The sequence below is a fragment of the Eptatretus burgeri genome, chromosome 9 (genome assembly GCF_056783735.1).
Source record: "Eptatretus burgeri isolate ZD-2024b chromosome 9, Ebu_testis_v1, whole genome shotgun sequence".
In the NCBI taxonomy this organism is placed as follows: Eukaryota; Metazoa; Chordata; class Myxini; order Myxiniformes; family Myxinidae; genus Eptatretus; species Eptatretus burgeri.
In genome coordinates, this window is record NC_140969.1 from 56,531,541 (window position 1) to 56,557,766 (window position 26,226).

The 26,226-nt window shown below is 45.7% G+C and overlaps 1 protein-coding gene across 38 annotated transcripts in view; it reads right to left on the reverse strand.

Annotated features, from left to right (window-relative positions):
- Positions 1–26,226, reverse strand: part of LOC147020161 (CUB and sushi domain-containing protein 3-like) — a 1,491,173-nt gene that overhangs the window by 46,556 nt on the left and 1,418,391 nt on the right. For 37 of the 38 annotated variants that reach the window (XR_015061662.1, XM_085895237.1, XM_085895221.1 and 34 more), the window contains 3 exons: positions 25,346–25,522; positions 11,102–11,281; positions 10,495–10,668 (listed from right to left, as the gene is read on the reverse strand). Coding sequence is in view for 37 of the 38 variants with exons in the window: in XM_085895237.1 (XP_085751363.1) it covers positions 10,495–10,668; positions 11,102–11,281; positions 25,346–25,522 (531 nt within the window). In the remaining variant the exon portion in view is untranslated. The remainder of the gene's footprint in view (positions 1–10,494; positions 10,669–11,101; positions 11,282–25,345; positions 25,523–26,226) is intronic. The other variant, XM_085895206.1, reaches the window with a different exon arrangement.

Below are 26,226 nucleotides of genomic sequence, written 5' to 3' on the forward strand. Positions count from 1 at the left end.
TGGCCATCTGACCAAACGGGCAAGAAGGACCTTGGTCAGGGAGGTGAACAAAAACCCAATGACCACTCTCACGGAACTAGAGAGTTCCTAGGCTGTTAGGAACCAACGGTTCCTAACACTTTTAACACTAACGGTTCCTAACACGGTTGAAGGCCAACCGTCTCTGCAGCACTTCACAAATCTAGGCTTTTTGGGAGAGTGGCCAGACGGAAGCCACTCCTGAGAAAAAGGCACATGACAGCACGCATGGAATTTGCAAAAAGGCACGTGAAAGACTCTGAGAGCATGAGGCAAAAGATTCTGTGGTTTGATGAGACGAAATTTGAAATCTTTGGCCTGAACGCAAAGCAGTATGACTGTCGGAAACCAAGCACAGCTCATCACCCATCTAACACCATCCATACCGTAAAGCATGGTGGTGGCAGCATCATACCATGGTGATGCCTTTTAGCAGCAGGGACTGAGAGACTTGTAAGAACAGAGGCAACAATTAATGGACCCAAAATAAAGGCAAATCCTTGAGGAGAACCTGTTTCCAACTGCAGGGGACCTTAGACTGCAGCAAAGATTTACATTCCAGCAGGACAATGACCTCAAACATACATCCAAAGCAACACAGGAATGGCTTCAGACCAAGAACGTGAAAGCCTTTGAGTGGCCCAGCCAAAGCCCAGACTTCAATCCCGTTGAGAATCTGTGGAAAGACTTGAAGATTGCTGTTCACCGACTCTCCCCATCTCACTTGATAGAGCTTGAGTAAATATGCACGGATGAATGGGGGAAACTCCCCAAATCCAGACGTGCAATGCTGATACAGACATACCCATGAGGACTCGAAGCTGCATTTGCTGCTAAAGGCGCTTGTACAAAGTATTTACTCAGGGCGTTGAAGACTTATTGACGCAAGACATTTCAGCTTTTCATTTTTAATTACAGTTATTTGTAAAAATTTCAAAAACCATGTTTTCACTTTGTTGTGATGGGTTGATGCTGTAACACAACAAAATGTGAAAAGACGAGGGGAGTGAATACTTTCTGAAGGCACTGTATTTACCTCTCTCACCGAATGCAGATGAGAGTTTTAGCAAGAGCTGCTCACGGCCAATGTTGAGCTCTGCAAAGCGTTCGATTCAGTGAATCGGGATGCCCTCTTGAGGATTCTTGGTCTTCATGGGGTGCCAACAAAACTGATCAATTTAATTTCTGAACTATTCTCTGGTACTGAGAGCGCTGTGAGGAGTGGTGGTTCCATCTCCGACTTATTTCCAGATGTTACTGGAGGTCAAGCCTGGTGTTGGTTTAGTGGTTAGGGTGGCGGCTTGGGATTCTCGGGTCCCCAGTTCAAGCCCCGTTGGCCGCTGAATTAATACACCAGGAGGTTGACTCAGCCTGTCATCCTTCCGAGGTCGGCAAAATGAGTACCGGTGTACTGGTAAGGGGGACACTGCATCAGCGGCATAGCCTCGTCCCAACCAATGATGCAACCAGCAGCCACAGGCTGCACTCGATAGAGAGAGACTGGAGGTCATCAGGGGTATGTGCTGGCATCCACATCTTTCAGCACTTGTATGGACTGGATTCTGGGGAGGATGTCGGAGATCATCAGAGATATCAAGTTGTGGTACATCGTTTGGGAATGTCAAGTTCTCTGACCTTGATTTCACAGATGATTCAGTCATCTTTACAGAGATGCTAGATATCCTTATGGGGGCCCTCGAGGCACGAAATGAGGAGTCGGAGCCACTGGGATTACAGGTTTCCTGGATCAAAACAGATCCATGCTTTCAATGACATCTTGGATGCTGCTATCTTGTCTGTACCTGTTTGTGGTGAGGATGTTGAGGTCACGGAGAGATTCACTTGCCTTGGCAATGATATTCATCTCCCTGCTGGCTGTAAGCCAGAGGTCAATAGATATCTGGGTCTGGCCTGGGGAATCATGGATTCACTGGATCATGGGATGTGGCACTGTTGGTACCTATGCAGGAGGACTGAAGTTCAAGTCTAATTCCTTGGTGTTTCCAGTCTTGCTCTATGGATGTGAAACTTCGACTTTGATCATGGATCTGGGATGGAGACTTAACTCCTTTGGTACCAGGTCTCTTCAGAGAATCCTTGGCTATCACTGATCAGACTTTGTGTCCAATGAATGGTTGCTGAGAGAGATTCAGATGAGATTTGTTACCTGTATAGTCTGTGAGCATCAGGTGTAGCTGTGTGACCATGTGACTCGTTTTCCTGATGCTGATCCTGCTTACCAGATTATCTCAGAGAAGGAGCTTCGTGAGTTGAGGAAGGCAACGGACCAACCAGGTACCTCGTGGTTGCAGCAGGTTGATCGGCATCTCAAGTAGATGGGGGGAGGGAGGGGACCAGGAATCTGCCTGGGGAATGGCCAGATGGAGGCCCCTGGAGTACTGCTGGAAAGTGGTGGACGCAGTGACGCGCTGCTCCGGCACATGCTCCCATACCTGACCTGACCTGATCTGGCATTCTGCCTTACTCTCCAAACTCTCTGCCTGTGGCATCCAAGGCTAACTCCACACATGGCTTCCGACATCCTCAACTCTCATTGCCAATGTGCGGCTCTCAACGGAATCCTTTTATCTCCTCTCCCTGTCAAGGCTGGAGTGCCCCCCATGGTAGTGTTCTGGGCCCAGTCTTCATCGTGATCCTGATCTTTTCCTGATTCCTGATCCTGATCTTCATCAATGATCTCTCTGAAAAGTCCTCTTCATTTATTTGCTGCTGACTCCAAACTCTGCTGTGAGATCCTTCATCCTTCAGAGAGGCAGGCTGCAACCTCTTCTCTCTCTTCAGACATTGACAAAAATCACAAAATGGTCAAACACTTGAAATGTATCTTTAAATCCTGACAAATATCTCACTCTCACTATCTCTCTCCGAAAGGACTGTCTGGCAAGCCCCTCTCCCCCCCAACTAATCTACTTTCTTAACAATCCTCTTGAGGAAGTTCAGTCATTCAAACTCCTGGAACTCATGATCAGCCATCATCTTTCTTAGGGTAACCACATTTCAAAGTTGGCCTCCAAAGCCAGCTGCTGACTGGGCATCCTCCATCGTACAAATTCCTACCTTGGCACACATGAACCCCTCTCAACCTACAAGGCCTTCATCCCCAGCTTGATGGAGTACTGCTCTCCCCTTTGGGGAGGCTCCCCTGCCTCACATGTTGCTCAGCTTGACGCTGTGGAAACCAAGGCTTTCAAGATTATTGGAATCTTCCATGATGAATTTGAGTCTATGGGTCTATCATGACGCCATTTCAGACAGGTCAGTGGTCTCTCTGTCTTCCATCGCCTCCTTTCTGGTCTTGCATCCTCTGCTCTTTCCATGCTTTGTCCACTCTAGGTTTCTGCAGCGACACACACGGACCACCATCACCCCCTTCTGGTGAAACTACCTAAATCCAGGATCACTGCTCACCTCCACTTATTTGGTCCTCTTTTCCCCCACCTGTGAAACAAATTTCCACATTCTCTTCAATGTCATTCTTCCTTCCAGGTCTTCAAGACAGCTGTTCACAATCATCTTGGATAGTTCCCAATCCAAAACCATGATTTTTTTTTTTTTTACCATCGTTACCCCCACCCCACCCCGCCCCCAACACCCCCATCCATCCTCCTTCCATACTTGCAGTTTTCCTTCCTTGGAGTTTCCTTCTGTATCCATTTTGTCCAACCTATACATCCTCTCCTGCACCTCATTCCTCCCCACACCTATTGTTTGTCCAAGTCTGCCTCTATCTTGGCCTTCAACTCTGCTGTTGGCGTTTCCCCCCTCTCTCAACTCTTCCTTCTGCCCTGTTGTGTCCTGATCCATTCATTGTACTAATTCTAGCTCTTCCACAAGCCTCGACTATGCATACAAACAACAACAACAAAAAAACTCGACATGGCTGATAAAGTGAACATGTGAAAAACTGCAGAAACTCAAACATTATAATCATCATTACATTACGATTTGTCAACAGTCTTGAATGCGTTGGTCACACAAATTAGACACACAATGTTTAAAAGGATTTTCAAAACCAACACAATTACAAGCATATAATCACGCCACCTGAGCTGTCACCGGAAACGTTTTCCATTCCAATTCCATTTAGTTTGATTTATTTATTACCTCCACCACCATAGGTGGAAGGAGGTTATGTTTTCACCCCTCTCTATCTGTCTGTTTATCTGTTTGTGTGCAGGATATCTCAAAAAGTTGTGGACGGAATCAGATGAAATTTGGTGGGCAGGTTGGGTGTGTAGCAAGGATGAACTGATTAGATTTTGCTGAAGATCTGGATCCGGCTACTAGAATTTAAGTGATGCTTTACCGTTGAGAGAGAGAGGGCTAAACCTTTATATAGCACGTAATCTCAAAAAGTTGTGCACGGATTCGGCCGAAACGTGCTGCACAGGCTGGGTGTATGACAAAGACGAATTGATTCGATTTTGGTGAAGATCTGAATCCAGATCTGGATACGATAATTATTTAATTTTTAAAGTGATTCTTCACCATTGAGAGATTGGGCCAAAACCGATATAGTCCTGTATAGCATGATATTTCAAAAATGTATTGGGACAGATATGTTCTCGTGGATCAGGCATTACGTGGCGGATGTATGTGCTCTACTGAGTGTCCTTTGAGCTTTAAACTGTGTTTGTGACTTTTGAATGTCATTTTCTAGAATTTGACGTCTCGAAGAATCGGAATGCACCTTATTTTCCGATGTATAAACCGTGGCCGTGTATTAACCGCACCCTTGTTTTTCACCCTCAAAATAAATGAATGTATTGATAATTTTATTTTCTGATCTAGATCTAAATACGTTTGCACATTAACTCTGTACGGAACAAAGTTACAGAGGTATCAACATGCTTACTCCCATGTTCGCTCGATTTCGTCTGAGAGTCCTATTCTCATTTTCAAGAAGCTGAAGAGAGAGCAAGAGAGAGGGGAGGACAAGAAGTTTATGTTTTTCTTTCTTAGTTTTTTAATATCACAGAGGATTTTTTGTTTGTTTCTAGAAAAAGGAAGAAAAGAGATTCATACTGCTATAATACATATTTCTTTTGGATTTGTGGCCCTGAAATGGGCTGTTTGGATTTGATGAAGCTCTTCAGCTCAACCCGAGGAAATCCTCATCAATGCTTTCCTCGTTGAAGACGGCACGTAACTCCTTGTTACAGTCAGGATAGAGCAAGTCACCATCATTTGCAGTCTCCTCCTCCCAAATGTTGTCCTCTGTGCGGTCCATGTTGTTGGAGATGCAGCATTTCAGAAATGCTCGCTTGATGATGTCCGACGATATCTCCTCCCATACCTTGACGATCCAGCCGCAGATCATCAGAAGATCGACCTTTCTCATCCTCCCGATGAACGCGGCAGTCAGTCTCCCAATCAACATAATGCTCAGCCAATGTAGCGACGGGGGTTATGGTAAAAGCTAAATCAAGATGCATGTGACCAATGCTCCTTGGAATCCAGGTCGAAAATCCCGGCGGGAAACACGTCACGAAATGTTGATTTTTCAACTGATGAAAATACCAAGTCCGGGAAATAGGAAAGTTCGTCTGCGGTGATTCCACCGAGATGCAACTATTGTTCCTTGAAACTTGGGTCGGATTCAAAGGCGTGCGAAGTAAGATAGGTCGTCTGGTCAACACGAGTAATGCGCGGGAAGCAAGTAAGGAACCACTGATAGAAACAAAGGAAACCGAAGAGAACCAAAGGAAGCCAAAAGAACTGAGCAGCACTGGTACTTCTTAAAGCTTCACCATCCCACGTGGCTCCTCGCTCTCGTGAGGAGATGCTTCTTCCTCTGAAATCCATTTCCTGCCCTCACATAGAAAAGTACTCTGGGTTGATTGGTTGTTCCTAGTTTTAAACCATGCCCCACAATCCAGCATTTTCTGGCATAGCGTCAGCCTGTAAGGAACAAGCTTGGTGGATAATTGTGCCTGTTCATTGAGAAAATGATGCATGTAAAAAGATAGTCACCACTACAAGTCCCTCGTCTATCCACCCCTTCTGCTGCACACGAACAATGACGTCAGGCTGGAACCTCGTCTTCGGGCAGTGTCTTTCCTCTTGGACACGATATACGAGGGAGGCTTGCCACGCAAGCTTATTGGAAGTAGGTGCTCCATTTTTAGACTCGAGCTATTGTGAATAATTCATTCTTCTTTTGATGTGAGACCAGGTGTGCATCTTCTTTGGTGTTTAATGGCGTTTTCATTGTCGTGAGTCTCCATGCACACCACACACCTAAACTCCGGGTGTCTCCGTTTTATTTGTTGAATTAATTTCTGTACACGGTTAATCAAACGCTGTACAAACTCTTAACTTGAACCGATTTTCAAATATTAAACGGCGGAATTGAGCTTAACAGCATCTTCGACTGCTACAAAAGTGGTCATTTGGAGTATAATTGAAATTCAGCATTGATCATTTTTTAGACTGATTTTTTTTCTTTTCCCGTGTATTTAGCACACCCCCAACTTTTACCTTTTTGCCGATAAAAAAGTGCGGGTTATACACTGGAAAATACCAGCCAGTCCCCTCCATCTGTTCCCCATACCATCTTAACATTGGGACCCCCACTGATGTTTTTTCAGCCCTTCTCACCCACACATAACTAAATATAGTAATTATCATTATAAATGTATAACAATGATAAGAGAAATGGTCTCGAAGAGAGTACGACTGCTGATACGAGTATCAATCAAAATAACTGTATTACATCTTCTTCTTCTTCTTCTTCTTTCGGCTGCTCCTGTTAGGGGTCGCCACAGCGGATCATCCATCTCCATTTCGCTCTATCCTCCACATCTTCCATTGACACTCCAACCACCCGCATGTCCGCCCTCACCGCATCCATGAACCTCTTCTCCTACCTGGCGGCTCCATCCTCAGCATCCTTCTCCCGATATACTCTGCTTCCCTCCTGTGCACATGTCCAAACCATCTCAATCTCGCATCTCTCACTTTTTCACCAAACCGTCCTACCTGCGCTGTCCCTCTCATATAATCATTCCTTATCTTATCCATCCTCGTCACTCCCAACAAGAATCGCAGCATCTTTAACTCTGCCACCTCCAGCTCCACTTCCTGTCTTTTTGTCAGCGCCACCGCCTCCAAACCATACAACATAGCTGGTCTCACTACCGTCTTATATACTTTCCCCTTCACTCTTGCAGCTACCCTTCTATCACAAATCACTCCTGCAACTCTTCTCCACCCACTCCATCCTGCTTGCACTCTCTTTTTCACTTCTCTCCCACACTCTCTGTGACTTTGGACAGTTGATCCCAAGTATTTAAACCCATCCACCTTCCCCACCTCAACTCCTTGCAACCGCACCATACCACCACCCTCCCTCTCATTTACGCACATGTACTCCATCTTTCTCCTACTGACTATCATTCCCCTTCTCTCCAGTGCGTACCTCCACCTCTCGAGGCTCGCTTCAGCCTGCTCCCTACTCTCCCTACAGATCATGATGTCATCCGCGAAAATTATAGTCCATGGAGACTCCAGTCTGATCTCGTCCGTCAACCTGTCCATCACCATTGCAAACAGGAAAGGGCTCAGAGTCGATCCTTGGTGCAATCCCACTTTTACCTTAAACCGGTCCGTCATTCCTACCGCACACCTCACCGCTTTCACACTGTCCTCATACATATCCTGCACGATCCTCACATACTTCCCCACCACTCCCGACTTCCTCATACAATACCACAACTCCTCTCTTGGCACCCTATCATAAGCTTTCTCCAAATCCACAAACACACAATGTAACTCCTTCTGGCCTTCCCTATACTTCTCCATCAACATTCTCAAAGCAAACATCGCTTCAGTGGTGCTCTTTTCTGGCATAAACCCATATTGCTGCTCACAAATCATCACCTCTCCTCCTCCTTCCACTACTCTTTCCCACAACTTCCTGGTGTGGCTTAACAACTTTATCCCTCTGTAATTTCCACAGCTCTGCACATCACCCTTGTTCTTGAAAATCGGAACCAGTACACTTAATCTCCACTCCTCCGGCATCCTCTCACTTTCCAAGACTTTATTAAACAATCTGGTTAACAACCCCACTGCCATTTCTCCTAAACACTTCCATGCCTCCACTGGTATACCATCTGGGCCACCCACCTTTCCACTTTTCATCTTCTTCATAGCAGTCCTCACTTCATCCTTACTGATCCACCCCACTTCCAGATTCACTATCTCCACCTCTTCCAACCTTCTCTCTCTCATTTTCTTCATTCATCAGCTCCTCAAAGTACTCCATCCACCTTCTCAATACACTCTCCTCGCTCATCAGCACATTCCCATTTGCGTCCTTTATCACCCTAACCTGCAGCACATCCTTCCCAGGTCGGTCCCTCTGTCTTGCCAATCGGTATAAATCCTTTTCCCCTTCTTTTGTATCCAACTTCTCATATAGCTCGCCATATGCCTTTTCCTTGGCCTTTGCCACCTCTCTTTTTGCCTTTCGCCGCCACTCCTTGTACTCCTGCCTACTTTCTCATCTCTCTGGCTATCCCAATTATTTTTCGCCAACCTCTTCTTCCTTATACTTTCCTGTAGATCCTCGTTCCACCATCAAGTCTCCTTATCTTTCTTCCTCTGTCCAGATGTCACACCAAGTACCTTCCGAGCTATCTCCCTCACAACTTCTGCTGTCGTTGCCCAATCATCCCACCCATCTTTACCACCATCCAACACCTGTCTCACCTCCTCCCTAAATTCCACGCAACAGTCTTCCTCCTTCAGCTTCCACCATCTGGTCCTTGGTTCAGCCCTCACTCTCTTCCTCAACCTCATCTCCAGAATCATCCTACAGACCACCAATCGATGCTGTCGAGCTACACTCTCCCCTGCCACCACCTTACAGTCTAATCTCTTTCAGGTTGCATCTCCTGCTTAAGATGTAATCCACCTGTGTGCACTTTCCTTGACTCTTGTACGTCACCCTGTGTTCCTCCTTCTTCTTGAAATATGTATTTACCACTGCCATTTCCATTCTTTTTGCAAAATCTACCACCATTTGCCCTTCCACATTTCTCTTGTTGAGACCGTACCTCCCCATCACCTCCTCATCCTCTTTATTCCCTTCCCCAACATGTCCATTGAAATCTGCTCCAACCACCACTCTTTCATCCTTGGATACACTCTCCACCACTTCATCTAACTCACTCCAGAAATCTTCTTTATACTCCATCTCACACCCCATATGCGGGGCATATGCACTGATGACATTCATCATCACCCTTCAATTTCCAACTTCACACTCATCACTCGGTCAGACACTCTCCTCACCTCCAATACCCTCTTGACATAATCCTCCTTCAGGATTACCCCGACACCATTTCTCCTCCCATCCACACCATGGTAGAACAGTTTGAAACCACCTCCAATACTCCTCGCCTTACTCCCCATCCACTTCGTCTCTTGTACACACAGTATGTCCACCTTTCTTCTCTCCATCATATCAGCCAACTCTCGCCCTTTGCCAGTCATCGTCCCAACATTCAGAGTTCCAACTCTCACCTCCACACTTCTACCCTTCCCCCTCTCCCACTGCCTCTGGACCTGCCTTCCCCATCTCCTTCTCCCCCTTCGCCCAGCAGTAGCACAATTTCCACCGGTACCCTGCTGACCAACGGTACCGGTGGCGGTCGTTGGTAACTCGGGCCTCGACCGATCCGGTATGGAAATCCGTTTTATTGTCCGCATAATGATTTGGCATAGGTTTTTTTTTACGCCGGATGCCCTTCCTGACGCAACCCTGGTCACCTCATACTACACACAGGGATATGGTACACCTATTCTAACCGGGCATACACCGGGCCCAGTACACTGGTACTCATTTCGCCGACCTCGGCAGGATGACAGGCTGAGTAAACCTCCTGGTGTATATTAATTCAGTGGTCCAACGGGGCTTGAACTCAGGACCTTTTGGGTCCCAAGCCGCTGCCCTAACCACTGCGCCAACACCAGGTATTAAATAACTGTATTACATCAAAGGTGAAAAACAGATCTGAACAATAGCTATTGCGATCAGAAAATGCTAAATGAACACCCTTTTGAGCTTAAAATATGCAGCCAATTGTTTTACATACTGTGGCCCACTTTGACTCCACAAAGAAGGCTACCGCAAGCACTTTTATCACAAATTTGCACATTACTGTCACTAACAAACCAGGAAGAGGAGTTTCCCCCATGGCACCTGGAGGCATAGAATAATGAACAAGCAACCGAGGATGACAGTGTAACCCCCTTTGGGTCTAAAGCTTTGTCTCAATGCAAATCATGAAATAAATTTGAACAATAACAATAATTATTTAAATGCTGTTGGTGGTATTAATGACAATATTTGCACCAATGTGGATAAATGATTGGAGGAATGTTGATGACAATGACAAGAAGAATAACATGAAATGAGGATGATGCAGGTGAGAAGGAAATTATTACGTAAGCACTGTGGCACACTTCCTATCCAGGTTCCATTCCCTTCGCATCTCAGCTCCACAGGGAATGAAAGCTCGTAGCCAGCTGAGCACGAGTAGCTGATCGAGGAACCCCATGACAAGCCTGTACCCTTGATGTGCCCGTGCGAGATGGCGGTGGGAGGTGGGCAATGGATCGCTGCCAAACACAGTCGTAAAACAAACTTCTGTGAAAATGCTGTGACATACACACTGCAATCATTTATGTAATTCTCAATCAAGGTTTTAGGATCTTCTATGCATTACAAAAAGCTAAGTTTATTTATATTTCAAAAGCATACATGTTATGAATTGTAAAAGATGCTGCTTTTGACTTATTAATGCATGGATTAAGTTATATTATGACTTGGATACAGTGTTACCCAGTGAGATAATCAGACCCTTTAAGGGGTTGGAAATAAAATGGGCATAAAACAAAGCCTTACAATTCGAGAGAACTTATTTGGTCAGAAGATGACAAAGCAAGTATTATGGCTGTAAAGGAAAATAAGTCATTCATAACTGAATTTAGCAGCTGCAGGCAGTCTTTAGACAGTCACATGATCTGTGATTGTTTAAAATCGAAATTGTACCTTTGCACAGGGGAAGATGCCCACTCCATTGTTCATCTGAGTTGCAGGTACGCCTCACCATCACTCCATGCTCCGTATAATAACCAGGAATACATGAGTAAGACACAGTGTGTCCGAATGTGAAAACATCTCCAGTCCGCAGTCCGTGGCTTGGAATGCCAGGGTCTCCGCAGCCAATAACTTTTCAGTGAGAGAGAGTAGGATATGTAAAGGCAAAAAAAAAAACAACAAAACAATAAACACTGATAATAAAAATAAGGTGAGAGCTGTTCACAACTGAAGTGTGTGGGATGTGAAGAGCACTGGAGGAATTCTTCCATTTGTCCAAGCTGTGCAATTCAAATAATCTTCAACCAATTCAAAAGGGAGCAGTGTAAAGAGTGATTGACAGCTCCTCATTTGAAGCTGTGACTTCAGGCCCCTTCTAATCAATTCCCTTCCAATTCATCCATTTAGCACTGATTGCTGCATCGAAAGCAAATCTCTTGCGTGCAGTCCCAATATCCTTGAGTTATGTGATCCTTGTTACACGGAGTTTGAAGTGAAATTGAGGCGGCAAGGAAGTCCTGCTTTTCAGTTAATGTCACGGCGTCAGGTGCACTCAAGCCCCAAAAAATTAAAGGTGAACTGAGCATTCTGCAGCAAACATCCAAATTTGGGCATGAAATCACAGTGGAACACAAACCAATAATGATGTAATATCAGGAGAGTAAGCACCCAGTCCTTTCGCAGGGTTCTAAGATGCATTTACAATGAAACAAGTTAAGCTTTGTCGAAAAATGTCTCGATGCAACAATTGCAATGTGCACATTTTTGATTTGGTGGAGTGAAGCTCACGAAAGAACAAGGTAGAGCTGACAGTGTCACAAAAACAAGGGAATGAATGAACAGGAAAAGAGAGGGAGGAGGGGAAGAAACACTGCAACTAGAAATTAAGGTGAATGGGTAACAAAGATCAGGCTTCAGAATTGGGGATGACAAGAGATGGTGGTGCAGTGCCTACTTGAAGCGGTGGAGGGAAGAGTGAGACAGAACAGACTCTGGAATGTGCTTCCATCGATGTGGGAAGTGAGGAATAGAAGAGTTGAGATGTTCATTCAGCCTGGATTTTGAGTTTAACCAGAAGGGGGTTACTGGAAGAATGCACGCATCCTGGAGTAGATTGGGAGAGTTGGAGGACTGAGAGAGCAGAGGGAGCAATATCAGAGAATGGAGGGGAGAAAAGAGAGACCACCGACGTGCCTGTGATGTGAGAGCAACAGACCCTGTGCTTTAGCCTCATCAGCAGAGATTCCAATAATATTGAGAGCTCTATGTGCCAGAAAATGCAGGAGAGCAGATGTGATGCTGGAGCACACTCCATTGAGCTACCAAATAAAGGCCTTGCACACTGTGAGCAGATGTGATTTTCAAAGGAAAGACTTGGATTGTTGGAGGATGCCTAGTCTGTGGCTGGTTTTGGAGGCAAGTTTTGCTGTGTGGATGTCCCAGGAAAGGTCATGGCTGATGGTGAGGCCTAAAAGTTCAAGAGACTGAACCTCTTCCAGTGGATGACCAAATACAGACCAGCAAATTTGAAAAGCTTAGGAGAGCAACAGATTGTACTCCTTAAGTTTGGTGGGAGAGTGATAGGAGTGTGATTACAGTAATGAGGAATATTAATATTAATCATATTTCTTCACTTCCAGAGTTCAGATGAGACTGTTCCAAGATTTTCAGAGTGAAAATGCAAATGCACACGAATCTGTGGCCAAGTTCTCACAAAGATCGAGAATACAAGTTTATGTATATGTATTTCTGGGACCGAGTTCTTGAGAGTACCTCAAATTCAGTGATATTTGGCGTGCTTTGGGCAGCATGATGGATAGGAAGATTCACGGGTTTGGTCCATTTTGCTTCTGAAGACCCCCAGTCAGACAAGTCTTCGTATCATCAAAACAGGTATTGGATGGAAAGTACAATCAATTTTAAAAATGCAATGTTTAGGCATAGGTATAATGGGCTGAATGGCCGCCTCTTGTGCCGAGTTTCCTTGTTTAAGTTTCGCTGCCATTGCACTTGCAAAGATTGACACAGACTGAGAGACATGTAATGACATTCAAGGTGCAGTTTCACTCTGATCAAATGGCTGTGTGATATGATGAGCTTTTCCTCATGCAAGGATTCCGCGTGCAGTCACTTCTCCAAGTTCCGATCATGTCTAATAAATACAATAAAAACCTGCTTTCGATTCCTACCAACCAATTTTTCATCACCTCCAACTTGCCACACATTGTGACGTTTACCGGTTGACTCCTGTTTAGTAGATTCCATGAAATTTGAGCGATTTGGCTGAATTCTGCCTCGATTTCCGTGACAATCCATCGTGATTCGAGGAGAGTGATCCGTTGCGCACACAAACTTATAATAAGTAGTGAGATGGAGCGCAAGTGTGATCGCGCTTCTCAAAAATGATGGTCTGAAAATAGAAAGGTGGGTTAGTTTGACAATAAATCCAGAGTGATTGGGTGAGTGATTTTTTCAGGATTGAAGGACATGTTCCATTTATCAGACTGGAGTCTAATAATTTCCAGATCAGCATAGGGAGCTGCAGCTGCTGTCTGCCAAGCCAAAAGGCTGGTGGGGGTTGTGCATGATATAAAGTGGAGTTGTCTACAAAAACCAAATCCTTGGGTATCGTTTCCCTGGCCTATGAATATGCTCCGACTGAGGCGAATTATCTCACCGTGAAGGACGCATTCTATGCCACGCTCGAGTCAGTGGTTGATCAGTGCCCCAGACGAGATACTCTTCTGGTCTTGGGAGATTTCAATGCATCGACTGGATCTGATAGGTATGGTTATGAGACATGTGTTGGTCCCCATGGGTCTGGAATTGTGCACCAGAATAGCACTAAGTTCCTTGACTTTGCAAGAAGTCATGGACTTAGGGTGGCTGGTTCATGGATTCGGCACCCACAGGCTCATCACTGAACTTGGTATTCCAATGCTGGTGGTGTGCCAAAGGAGATTGACCATGTGCTTGTTGATGGTCGCTGGAGGATGATCCAGAACTGCAGAATATACCGGAATGCACAGTTCATCAATATACCAATGAGAGGCTTGTGGTAGCAACTCTGAAGTTGCAGCTTAAATCCAGGAGAATGGGACCATCCCAGCCATGGCTGGATGTTGACAAGCTCAGAATGAGAGGGTAGCTGAGGAGGTTGCGAAGAGGCTGAATGGGGATTTGGGGGGACTGGGTGCTTTGGGGAATCCTGAAGAGTTGTGGAGTGCATTGAAGACCACCGTCCTTGATGTTGCTGGTGGATACCTTGGAACTCACCATTGGGCAAAGAAGAATTTTGTCTCTTAAGAGACACTGGATACCATTGACCAGATTCATAGGGCCAGGCTGAATGGCAGAGCTGAGCTGTTCAGGGGGTTGAGGCGTAAAACTGAATGTGCACTCTCTCTCTATCGAGTGCAGCCTGTGGCTGCTGGTTGCATCATTGGTTGGGACACGGCTATGTCGCTGATGCAGTGCCCCCCTTACCAGTACACTGGTACTAATTTTGCCGACCTTGGAAGGATGACAGGCTGAGTCACCTCCTAGTGTATTAATTCAGCGGCCAACGGGGCTTGAACTCAGGACCCTAGGATCCCAAGCCACCACCCTAACCACTAAGCCAACACCAGGATTTGTATGTGCACTGAGGGTGGACAAGGAGGCCTATGTACGAGGAATCGGTGAGGGGGTAAAGCACCACCTGTGGTCAAGTGATTCTCATCCTGCTTACAGGGGAATTTGTGCATTGCGTTCCTCCAGGCCCATCCCTCGGTGTACTGCAGTTAGAGTAGAGAGTGGTGGGCTCTTGACAGAGGAGTCTGAAGTGAAGGCCCACTGGGGAGGTTACTTTGAGCGGCTGTACCAGGCTGATCCACCAGTTGTTGAGTTGGATGTCAGGGGTGTTACTATCCCATTGCTGACTCTCCAAGCAACTGTGAAACACCTTCTTTTGTGGAAACACAGGCTGTGGTGAACCGGTTGAAATGGGGTGAAGCTCCAGGGATTTGTGGCATCCATGCTGAACTTCTCCAGGCTGGTAGAAATGCTGTACTCATGCCATTGCATGCAGTTCTGTGCTCTGCCTGGAACACAGGCATCATCACAACTGATGAAGAGGGGCCTTGTTGTCCCTCTCGAGAAACAGAAGGGTGATCGCCAGGACTGCGACAACTACCGAGGGGTGACGCTGCTCTCAATGCCCGTAAAGGTGCTGCTCGTACAATTCTTGATAGGGTTCGCCACCATCTGCTTGACCACCAGCACCCAGAGCAGTTAGGCTTCACACCAGAGGTCAACAATTGACCGTATCCTTGCGCTTTGGGTCCTCACCAACCGCAGATGAGAGTTTTGGAAGGGGCTGCTTGCAGCCTATGTTGATCTCTGCAAAGCATTCGATCCAGTGAATCGGGATGCCCTCCTGAGGATTCTTGGTCTTGTTGGAGTGCCAGCAAAACTGATCAATGTGATGTCTGAACTTTACTCTGGTACTGAGAGTGCTGTGAGATGAGTGATACCATCACCGACATATTTCCAGTTGTTAATGGAGTTCATCAGGGGAATGGACTTGCCCCCACACTTTTCAGCACCTGTATGGACTGGATTTTAGGGAGGATGTCGGAGAGATCAAGCTGTGGTGCATCGTTTTGGAATGTCAAGATCTCTGACCTTGATTTCATAGATCATGCAGTCATCTTTGCAGAGACTCTGGATATCCCTTAGGGGCCCCCCGAGTTGTTGACGTTGGAGTCAGAGCTGCTGGGAATATGGGTTTCCTGGGTCAAAACTAAGATCAAGGCTTTCAGTGACATCTTGGATGCTGCTATCTTGTATGTAGCTGTTTGTGGTGAGGATGTTGAGGTCACGGAGAGATTCACTTACCTTGGCAGTGATATTCATGTCTCTGCTGGCTGTGAGGCAGAGGTCAATAGACGTCTGGGTCGGGCCTGGGGAGTCAGGGATTCACTGGACCATGGAGTGTGGCGCTGTCGGTACTTGTGCGGGAGGATGAAAGTCCGAGTCTTCAGGTCCTTGGTGCTTCCAGTCTTGCTCTACGGATATGAGACATAGACGCTGACCAGGGATCTAAGACGGAGACTCAATTCCTTTGGTTCCAGGTTTCTTCGGAGAATCCTTTGCTATCGCTGGTTGGACTATGTGTCCAACAAGCACTTACTGGGAGAGACTCCAATATGATTTCTTACCTGCATAGTCCATGCACATCAGCTGTGGCTGTATGGACATTTTGGTCGTTTTCCTGATGCTGATTGTGCTCACCAGATTCTCTCAGCGAGGAAGCTTCGTGAGTGGAGGAGGCCAATGGGCCGACCACGTTCCTCGTGGTTGTAGCAGGTTGATCGACATCTCAAGGAGATGGGGATGGGCCAGGCATCTGCCTGAGGGATGGCCAGACAGAGGCCCCTCGAGTCCCGGCAGAAAATGAACGCAGCGGTGTGCTGCTTTGGCGCATGCTCCAATACCTGACCTACAAAAAGGAAGAGATGATTTGCTTGAGCAATGCAGAGGTCATTTATATACAGGGTGTATGATGTCAATACCCAATTTTAAATTGTTGTTGCAGTTATATTTATGAACCAATTTTAATGAAACTAACTGTAAATTAAAGGGTGTCCAGTGAGGTTCATTGCACAACTATTTAAACCTCCACATCTCCTCTTGTGCTGCCAACACATTCGATATTGCTGATCTCAACATGTTTTGAGGAATGTTGGTGAGAGCACTGGTTATTCTCTCCTCCAGTTCTTCAAGGTTTTTCATTTTCATGCTATTGGGCATGATCATTGTACACCGCTACTTCCCAATTCCATATCCAGGCAATGAATGACGCCATCGCCGGGTGCATAAGGAAGGGAGTACTCAGTTTTCACTTCGTTTGTTTGTTTGATTTCTTGTTTGTTTATTTGTCTCGGCGATATCTCAGCCATCCTTTGATGTAGGAAGCTGAAATTTGGGGACAAAAGTGAACATGTGCTTTGGCAAAAACGAAAGTTTTTTTTTAATATTTTGATTCAACAATTCATTGATTAATTACTTCTTTTATTTCTCATCCTGACAATATCTCAGGCACCTTTTGAGTGAGGAAGCTGATATTTGGAAAGGACAGTGACCAAGTGATTTCGCTATAAAGAGTATTTTGATTTGTTGATTAATCAATTAATTGATCAATTATTTTCTTTCTTGCTTTCTGGGCGATATCTAAGCCTTCCCTTGAGCTAAGAAGTTGAAATTTGGGGACAAAAGTGAAGATGTGCTTTGACGAAAAAAGTTTTTATTCGTCGATTAATTGATTAATTACATAATTATTATCGATTTATGAATTACTTATGTATTTTCTTTCTCATCCTGGCAATATCTCAGGCACCTTTTGAGCTCGGAAGCTGATATTTGGACACACCAGTGAACAATTGATTTAGCTTGAAAGGGTATTTCTGATTTTTTGATTAATATTTGATTTTTTTAATTGATTAATTTATTGATTCTTTTAATAATGCAATTAATCAATTAATCAAGAAAATATTGTACACCGCTCCCTCCCAATTCCGACTTCATGTGCTGCAAGGCGGTATTGCTGGGCGCCAAAGGCACCTCGGCGATGTCGCACGCTGGATGATTGCTTTTTATTTATTTGGCATGGGGGCAGTGTACTTTGAATGTACCGGTACTTGTTTACATTTGTTTCATTAAAATCGGTTCATAAATAAAGCTGTGAAAACAATTTAAAATTGAGTGCTGATTTATCATACATCCTGTACATGAGGACCAATTAAGAATGAGCTCCAAAACACTGGCTTGAGTAACTCAAGCCTCCAGTGGAAGAGGGGGAGGAGAAGGTTCCATTTAGGTCAACACATTGACTGCGTGAGTGGAGTAAGTCAGAAATCCAGGAATGAAGGTGACCTATGTCACATACCCACGACTAAAGGATATCTAGCCAACTCAATTTTAAAACCATTCACTGACTCCACTGTGAATACCTAACCCTGATCCCTAATCCCTAACCCTGATCATTCCATGAACTGTACCAAAATAAACCCAACCCTCTTATGTATAGGTTACTGTGTTTCTCCACTCCTCTTATTTCCCTTTTTCTCGTTTGTTCATCGTCTACTTCTTGTATCCAACTGCGGCCCCACATACCCATTGACAATCCATTGTCTTCTTACCCCCTTACACATGTCAGGTCAGGTTCGATCTGTGACCTGCTACAGGTACCATGTAAACCTGTACTAACCTGTTCCATGGTCGTGTTGTCGGCGACTAAACCGTCTCCCCCACCAGGTTTTCTGGTGAGGAGGGTGTTTGGATATGGACACCCAGCAGGATTAAAAACAAAACCTGTCAAAGGGCGGAGGAGCTCCTTGTGAGCCAACGGCCATCCACATCTAGTGCCCAACTGTGTCTGCGGACGTCCTCCTGCAGTTGGGTTACTTTTTATGAGGAGGTGGTGGCAGGATTTGCACTCTGGCCACCGAAAAACCCTTCATTCCGCAAAATGCAAAAACGCAAAAAAATATGAAAACCCACTCCGTGGGAGTACCTCCTGTGCAGCCTCCCTTCGCAGGGCAGCTCACCGGATGACAGGATTGGGGCAAAGCCTTCGGGGTCCCCAATCTTTGATGATAGGAGGGAAACCACGGGGTAACATCCCTGGGTCAGATTGCGGGAGAGTGTGTCGGAGTGGTGCTGAGGTGTCGTCCACCAGACGGCGGTCTCCTTGGGTTAACCTGAGGCGGTCCCTTCGGGTGGGTGCCTGGAATGTCCTATCCCTAACAGAAGATGATCACCTGTCTCTGTTATCATCTGAGCTCAAGCGTTTGGACATCGGGATTGCAGCTCTCTCTGAGGTTCAGAGACCGGATTGCGGCGAGATAATGGTGGGTGGTTACACCTACTATAGGTCTGGTCGCTCTGATGATTACCATACCCAAGGAGTTGCTGGAGCTGTGTCCAATAAGCTGACCCCAATGATAATTGAGGTAACACTGGTCAACGAGCGTATTATGAGATTAAGGATTCGTCACTCCTTAGGTGTCATTTCCCTGGTCTCTGTTTATGCTCCGACTGAGGCGAGTGATCTCACCGTGAAGGATACATTCTACGCCATGCTCGAGTCTGTGGTTGATCAGTGCCCCAGACGAGATACACTTCTAGTCTTGGGGGATTTCAATGCATCGACTGGAACTGATAGGGATGGTTATGAGACATGTGTTGGTCCCCATGGGTCAGGAACTATGAACCAGAATAGCACAAAGTTCCTTGACTTTGCAAGAAGTCATGGACTTAGGGTGGCTGGTTCATGGTTTCAGCGCCCACAAGCTCATCGCTGGACTTGGTATTCCAACGCTGGCGGTGTGGCAAAGGAGATTGACCATGTCCTCATTGACGGTCGTTGGAGGATGATCCAGAACTGCAGGGTCTACCGGAGTGCTCAGTTCCTCAATACTGACCACAGGCTTGTTGTAGCAACTCTAAAGCTGCACCTTAAATCCTGGAGAATGGTACCATCTCAGCCTTGGCTGGATGTTGGCAAGCTCAGGGATGAGAGAGTAGCTGAGGAGTTTGCGAACAGGCTGAGTGGACACTTGGGGGGTCTGGGTGCTTTGGGGGGTCCTGAAGAGTTGTGGAGTGCCTTCAAGACCACCGTCCTTGATTTTGCCGGTGGATATCTTGGAGCTCACCGCAGGGCAAAGAAGAATTTTGTCTCTCAAGGGACACTGGATACCATTGACCAGAGTCGCAGGGCCAGGCTGAATGGCAGAGCTGAGCTGTTCAGGGAGCTGAGGCGTAAAACTGGATGTGCACTGAGGGTGGACAAGGAGGCCTATGTGCGAGGAATCTGTGAGGGGGTAGAGCATCACCTGTGGACAGGTGATTCTCGTCCCGCTTACAGGGGAATTCGCGCATTGCGTTCATCCAAGCTCATCCCTCGGAGCACTGCAGTTCGAGCAGAGAGTGGTAGGCTCTTGACAGAGGAATCTGAAGTGAAGGTCCGCTGGGCCGGTTACTTTGAGCGGTTGTACCAGGCTGATCCCCCAGCTGTCGAGTTGGACGTCAAGGGTGTTACAATCCCTGTTGCTGACCCTCGAATCAACTGTGGTCCACCTTCGCTTGTGGAAACACATGCTGCAGTGAACCGGTTGAAATGGGGCAAAGCTCCAGGGATCTGTGGCATCCATGCTGAACTTCTCAAGGCTGGTGGAAATGCTGCACTCGTGTCGTTGCATGCAGTTTTGTGCTCTGCCTGGAACACAGGCATCATCCCAACTGACTGGAAGAGGGGCCTTGTTGTCCCTCTCTGGAAAGGGAAGGGTGATCGCCAAGACTGCAACAACTACCGAGGGGTGACGCTGCTCTCAGTGCCGGGCAAGGTCTTTGCTCGGATAATTCTTGATAGGGTTCGCCACCATCTGCTTGATCACCAGCGTCCAGAGCAGTCAGGCTTTACACCAAAGAGGTCAACGATTGACCGTATCCTTGCCCTTCGTGTCCTCACCGAACGCAGACGAGAGTTTCGGCAGGGGCTGCTTGCTATGAGGGGCTGGAGCCTATGTTGATCTCTGTAAAGCGTTCGATTCAGTGAATCGGGATGCCCTCTGGAGGATTCTTGGTCTTCGCGAGGTGCCACCAAAACTGATCGATCTGATGTCTGAACTCTACTCTGGTACTGAGAGTGCTGTGAAGTGTGGTGGTACCATCTCTGACTTATTTCCAGTTGTTACTGGTGTTCATCAGGAGTGGGTACTGGCCCCCACACTTTTCAGCACTTGTATGGACTGGATCTTAGGGAGGATGTCAGAGATATCAAGCTGCGGTGCATCGTTTGGGAATGTCAAGATCTCGGACCTTGATTTTGCAGATGATGCAGTCATCTTTGCGGAGACTCTAGACATCCTTTTGGGGGCCCTCGAGGTGCTGAAAGAGGAGTCGAAGCCGCTGGGATTAAGGGTTTCTTGGGTCAAAACTAAGATCCAGGCTTTCGGTGACATCCTTAATGCTGCTGTCCTGTCTGTGTCTGTTTGTGGTGAGGGTGGAGAGAGATTCTCCGTGGAGTCGTGGAGAGATTCACTTACCTTGGCAGTGATATTCATGTCTCTGCTGGCTGTGAGTCAGAGGTCAATCGACGTCTGGGTCGGGCCTGGGGAGTCATGGATTCACTGGATCATGGGGTGTGGCGCTGCCAGTACCTGTGCGGGAGGACGAAAGTCCGAGTCTTCAGGTCCTTGGTACTTCCAGTCTTGCTCTATGGATGCGAGACTTGGACTCTGATCAAGGATCTGAAACGGAGACTTAACTCCTTTGGTACCAGGTCTCTTCGGAGAATCCTTGGCTATCGCTGGTCGGATTTTGTGTCCAACGAGCGGTTGCTGAGAGAGACTTGGATGAGATTTGTTACCTGCATAGTCCGTGAGCGTCAGTTGTGGCTGTATGGACATGTGGCTCGTTTTCCTGACGCTGATCCTGCTCACCAGATTCTCTCAGCGAGGGAGTCTCATGAGTGGAGGAGGCCAGTGGGCCGACCACATGCCTCGTGGTTGCAGCAGGTTGACCAATATCTCAAGGAGATGGGGATGGGCCTGGCATCTGCCTGGGGGATGGCCAGATGGAGGCCCCTGGAGTACCGGCGGAAAGTGGACGCAGCGACGTGCTGTTCTGGCACATACTCCCATACCTGACCTGACCTTACCCCCTCTGTCACCTCTCTCTTCCACGAGTCTCAATCTTGTATTAAAACAAATGGTTAAAAACTCTGACACCAACCACAAAAACAATGCCAACCACGTCTGTGATCAGGAAGGTACACATGAGTGGAAGAGCATTCGTTTTCATGATGATACAATCAGTGGGTGTTCAATGTTGTAGCGCTGTCCTCGCATAAGCCATCTCGGGAATTAATTTGCCAAGCATGAGAGCCTCAAAAATATTTCTAATTTTACATCAAAGCGTGAAATTTCATTGAATGCTCACATCACAGGGATGAATCATTCAATAAAACCAAGTAAGTTCACCACCTTTGACACATTAACGAATGAAAAACCAGCAATTGTGATCAGGTGGATATATATATATATATATATATATATATATATATATATATATATATATATATATATATATATATATATATATATATGAGATGTTTCCTTATTTAGTTAAATTAGCATGATGTTATCTTTGATGTGATTACATTGAGCTGTTTGGTTAAACGAGGCGATTGTATGCTTCAGTGAGCTGTTCAAGTGAAATAGAAAATAAAAACATATTGGGGATATGGTTCAGTGTGAGGATGACTTCCCCTTGAAGGCTGATAATAAAATTTCAATGTTGCGAAAAGGCTGGTCTTGAAACTTTCACTGATGGATTGCAAAAGGAGGATCCAAGAGGGTTTCTTTTTACATTTTTACTTTTTATATTTCTAAATAGCAGTAATTCAAATGCTCGATTAATCTTTAAATTATTCATTTGCTCGTAAAAGTTTTCTGCACACTTGAAACAGCAGAACTTAAAGTTTTTATTTTTGTTTTTTTTGGATACATAGTCAAGGCTCGTGGAAGAGTGAGTTCCAGTACATTGAAGGAATCAGGACACAACAGGATAAAAGGAACAGTTGAGAGAGGGGAGGAAACACCACCAGAAGAGCTGAAGGCAATGACAGAGGTAGATGGACAAACAATGGGTGTGGGGAGGAATGGGGAGCAGTACGGATGTATGGAGTGGACAAAATGGATACAGTAGGAGACTCTCAGGAGGGGAAACTGGAAATTTGGAAGGAGGGATTGGGGTGGGGTTAACGAGGGTAGAAAAGATCATGGTTTTGGACTCGGGACTACGTGCGATGTTGGTGAACTGGTGTCTTGAACAGCAGGAGGGAAGAATGACATTGAATAGGATGGGGAAGTTGGTTCGCAGGCAGGAAAAAAAAAGAGGAACAAATGAGTGGAGGTGAGCAGTGATCCTGGATTTTGGTAGATTCACTGGAAGGGGGTTGAAGGTTGACCATGTTGTGTGCCCTGTGGAAACCTGCGGGGAGGGGGAGTCAAAGCACGGAAGGAGCAGAGGGTGCAAGAGCAGGAAGGAGCTGGTAGAAAAACAGAGGGACTACCGATCTGTCTGCAATGCGAAGTGATAGGCTCATAGGCTCAGCTTCATTGTGGGAGATTCCAATCATCTTGAAGGCCTTGGTTTCCAGGGGTTTCCATGTGAGTCAGGGGAGCCAGCCTAGAAGGGAAAGCAGTACTCCATGAAACTGTGGATGAAGGCCTTATCGGTGGATAGGAGTTCAGGAGTGTCAAAAAAGGACTTTGTATGATGGAGGATGCTCAGTTTGTGGCTGGCTTTTAGAGCAGGAGCGAGGTGACTTTTATTCAACATGGAAGGTGCAGATGTTTAAGGGTGCCAGTGGTGTAGAGTAGGCTTGGCAATTCCCAGAAACCCAATTCTTAAGTTGCGCCAGTGGTGGGTGTGGTCGGTGGCGCCACCCAAATCCAAGATGCCTGCCATCGATATAGGCTAAAACCAATATTGTCATACATCAAGTAATACTCGGCCGGTTCCAATGATCTTGGTATGCATTCTGATAGTTTTGGGTATGCCCAATCTCATGGAGAGGGTGTCATTATCATCCAAGGTCAATGTCATGAGATAAAGGTCAATATCACAGTTTTTGGTCAATTTTATGCCTGTTTGACCTTGACCCTTTGATTCAAGGTCAAATCTGACGACATGAAATGATTCCCCATACATGATTTCCTATTAGTGCCCAATACATACGTAAGCTCTCAGACAAGTATCTGAGAGCATACCCTCTCCATTAGATTGGGAATACCCAAAACTATCAGAATGCATACCAAGATCATTGGAATCGGCCGAGTATTACTTGATGTATGACAATATTGGTTTTAGCCTATATCGATGGCAGGCATCTTGGATTTGGAAGGCGCCACCTACCACACCCACCACTGGCACAACTTAAGAATTGGGTTTCTGGGATCTGCCAACCCGACTCTACACCACTGGCACCCTTAAACATCTGCACCTTCCATATTGAATAAAAGTCACCGAGTTCCTGGATTATTTGGAGGCCAACTCTGAAATGTGGTTTGCCCATGAAAAATCATGGCTGATAGTGAGACTCAGGAGTTTGAATGACTGAACTTCCTCAAGAGGATTGTTAAGGAAGGAGATAGAAGCGTTTACAAGATGATCCTCTCAGACAGAGATAGTGAGTGTGTGAGATTTGTCAGGATTGAAAAACATATTCCAGCTTGTGATTTTTTTCATATTCTTTTTTTTCATAACATATTCTCATATTCCAGCAAGTGTTTGACCAGCTTGTGATTATTTTTAAGGTCTGAAGAGAGGGGAGAGGCTGTTTCATGCTTGGCTGAAGGATGATAGATGTCACGGCAGAGGGTGCAGTCATCAGCAAATATATAAAGAAGATTCTCCGGAGTCAGAGTGATCATTGATGAAGATCAGGAACAGGACTGGGCCCAGAACACTGCCTTGAGGCACCTCGGCCTTGACAGGGAGAGGAGATGAAAGGATTCCCAACACTTTGAAAACTTGTCTAGTTTTAAAGGTATAAATTAAAACAACTCTTTTCGATTGACAAACACAATCAGGCCCATATATGCAAATATATTTCAATTTTAACTTCAGAGTGGTGACAAAACAATGACAGGTTAGCTTTCCACTACTTAGAATGTAACCAATAACTGAACCATTGGTTAGTTCTTCATAAAGAATGAGATATTCAAAGGAACAAGATAGAGATGCTGAATAAATTGGCAAAATGGACAGGGCTAGAAGGATGAACACATGAGCAGCTCTTCAAAGACTTTCAGAAAACTGAGTTCTACAAACGTGAATTTGATCAATCATGAAGGATACATTTTCACTGCAGGTATATAGTTTGAAACTACATGAATTAGACTGTGCATTACAAAAGGTTCTTCTGAAAAATACCTGTGCATTGATCATGAGAGTGAACAAAAACATTCGCAAAGCATGAAATCAAACTTCAGGTGTATGAACAAGTGATAAAAACAAACAAACTTGTGTATAGTTCATAATCATAATCTGAGTATTGCAAATGATAAATAATAATAATAATAACAATAATAATGTCAACAATATTAAGTGATGAATCAGAATCAAAGATCGACGAAGTGCACCTACCTGTACAGGTAGGGAGTGTGCCAGTCCATGTGCCATTGGCCGAGCAAACGCGGCTTGCGAGGCCGGACATGCGGTAACCGTCCAGGCAGGCGTACACCACCGAACTGCCAAACGTGTGCCCATCATTGTGCATGAGAATTCCGTGTGCCGGAGAGCCAGGATTGCCGCAACTAACCGCTGGTGGAGTGGACAAAAGGATGGCGATATACAGGAAGGTGGTCAGTTGTAGAGAAATCTGTTGAAGTCCATTATGTCTTACTATAATGGAGCAAACTTGGATGTCACCAAAATTACAAAATCGGCATGTGGAAATAGCGCCACCTTTGGCGGTAGCTGGTATTACAAATCATCTTCCTTTATCTTATGATATGAAGTATGATATGTTGTGATCAACAAAATGTATTTCGAAAATGACAAATTATAAAGTGCATGTCCAAGACTGTGCTGCAGCACATTTCCCACCCTGGTGTGCCGAGAAGGGTACTCTCGCCCATCGGGTGGGATTGTTCACTCGTCCGTACAATGCAAGCAGCTTCTCATATATCTACCAGACTTCAGGTGAAGGACTTGACGTTTTGACTACACATTATTTTTTGTGTATGAAGAATATTAATTAACAATTTGAAGCCGACAATCTATTTTGAAAAAGAAGTAACCGGACAGCATCAAACCCATATGCACGGAGGACAAAGTGAAAGGACAATGCTTGATGCTGGATGAGGAGTCATACAAGAGGATGAGTTTAATGGAATTCTTTCCAGTAATAGTTTCCAGTTTGACACCAAAGGGAGTCGACTGATGTGTTATCTGCGATTACAGACAAAAAAAAAACAAACTTGTCCACTCTAATGCCAAGAAAGAACTTTCACCAGACAAGGCGT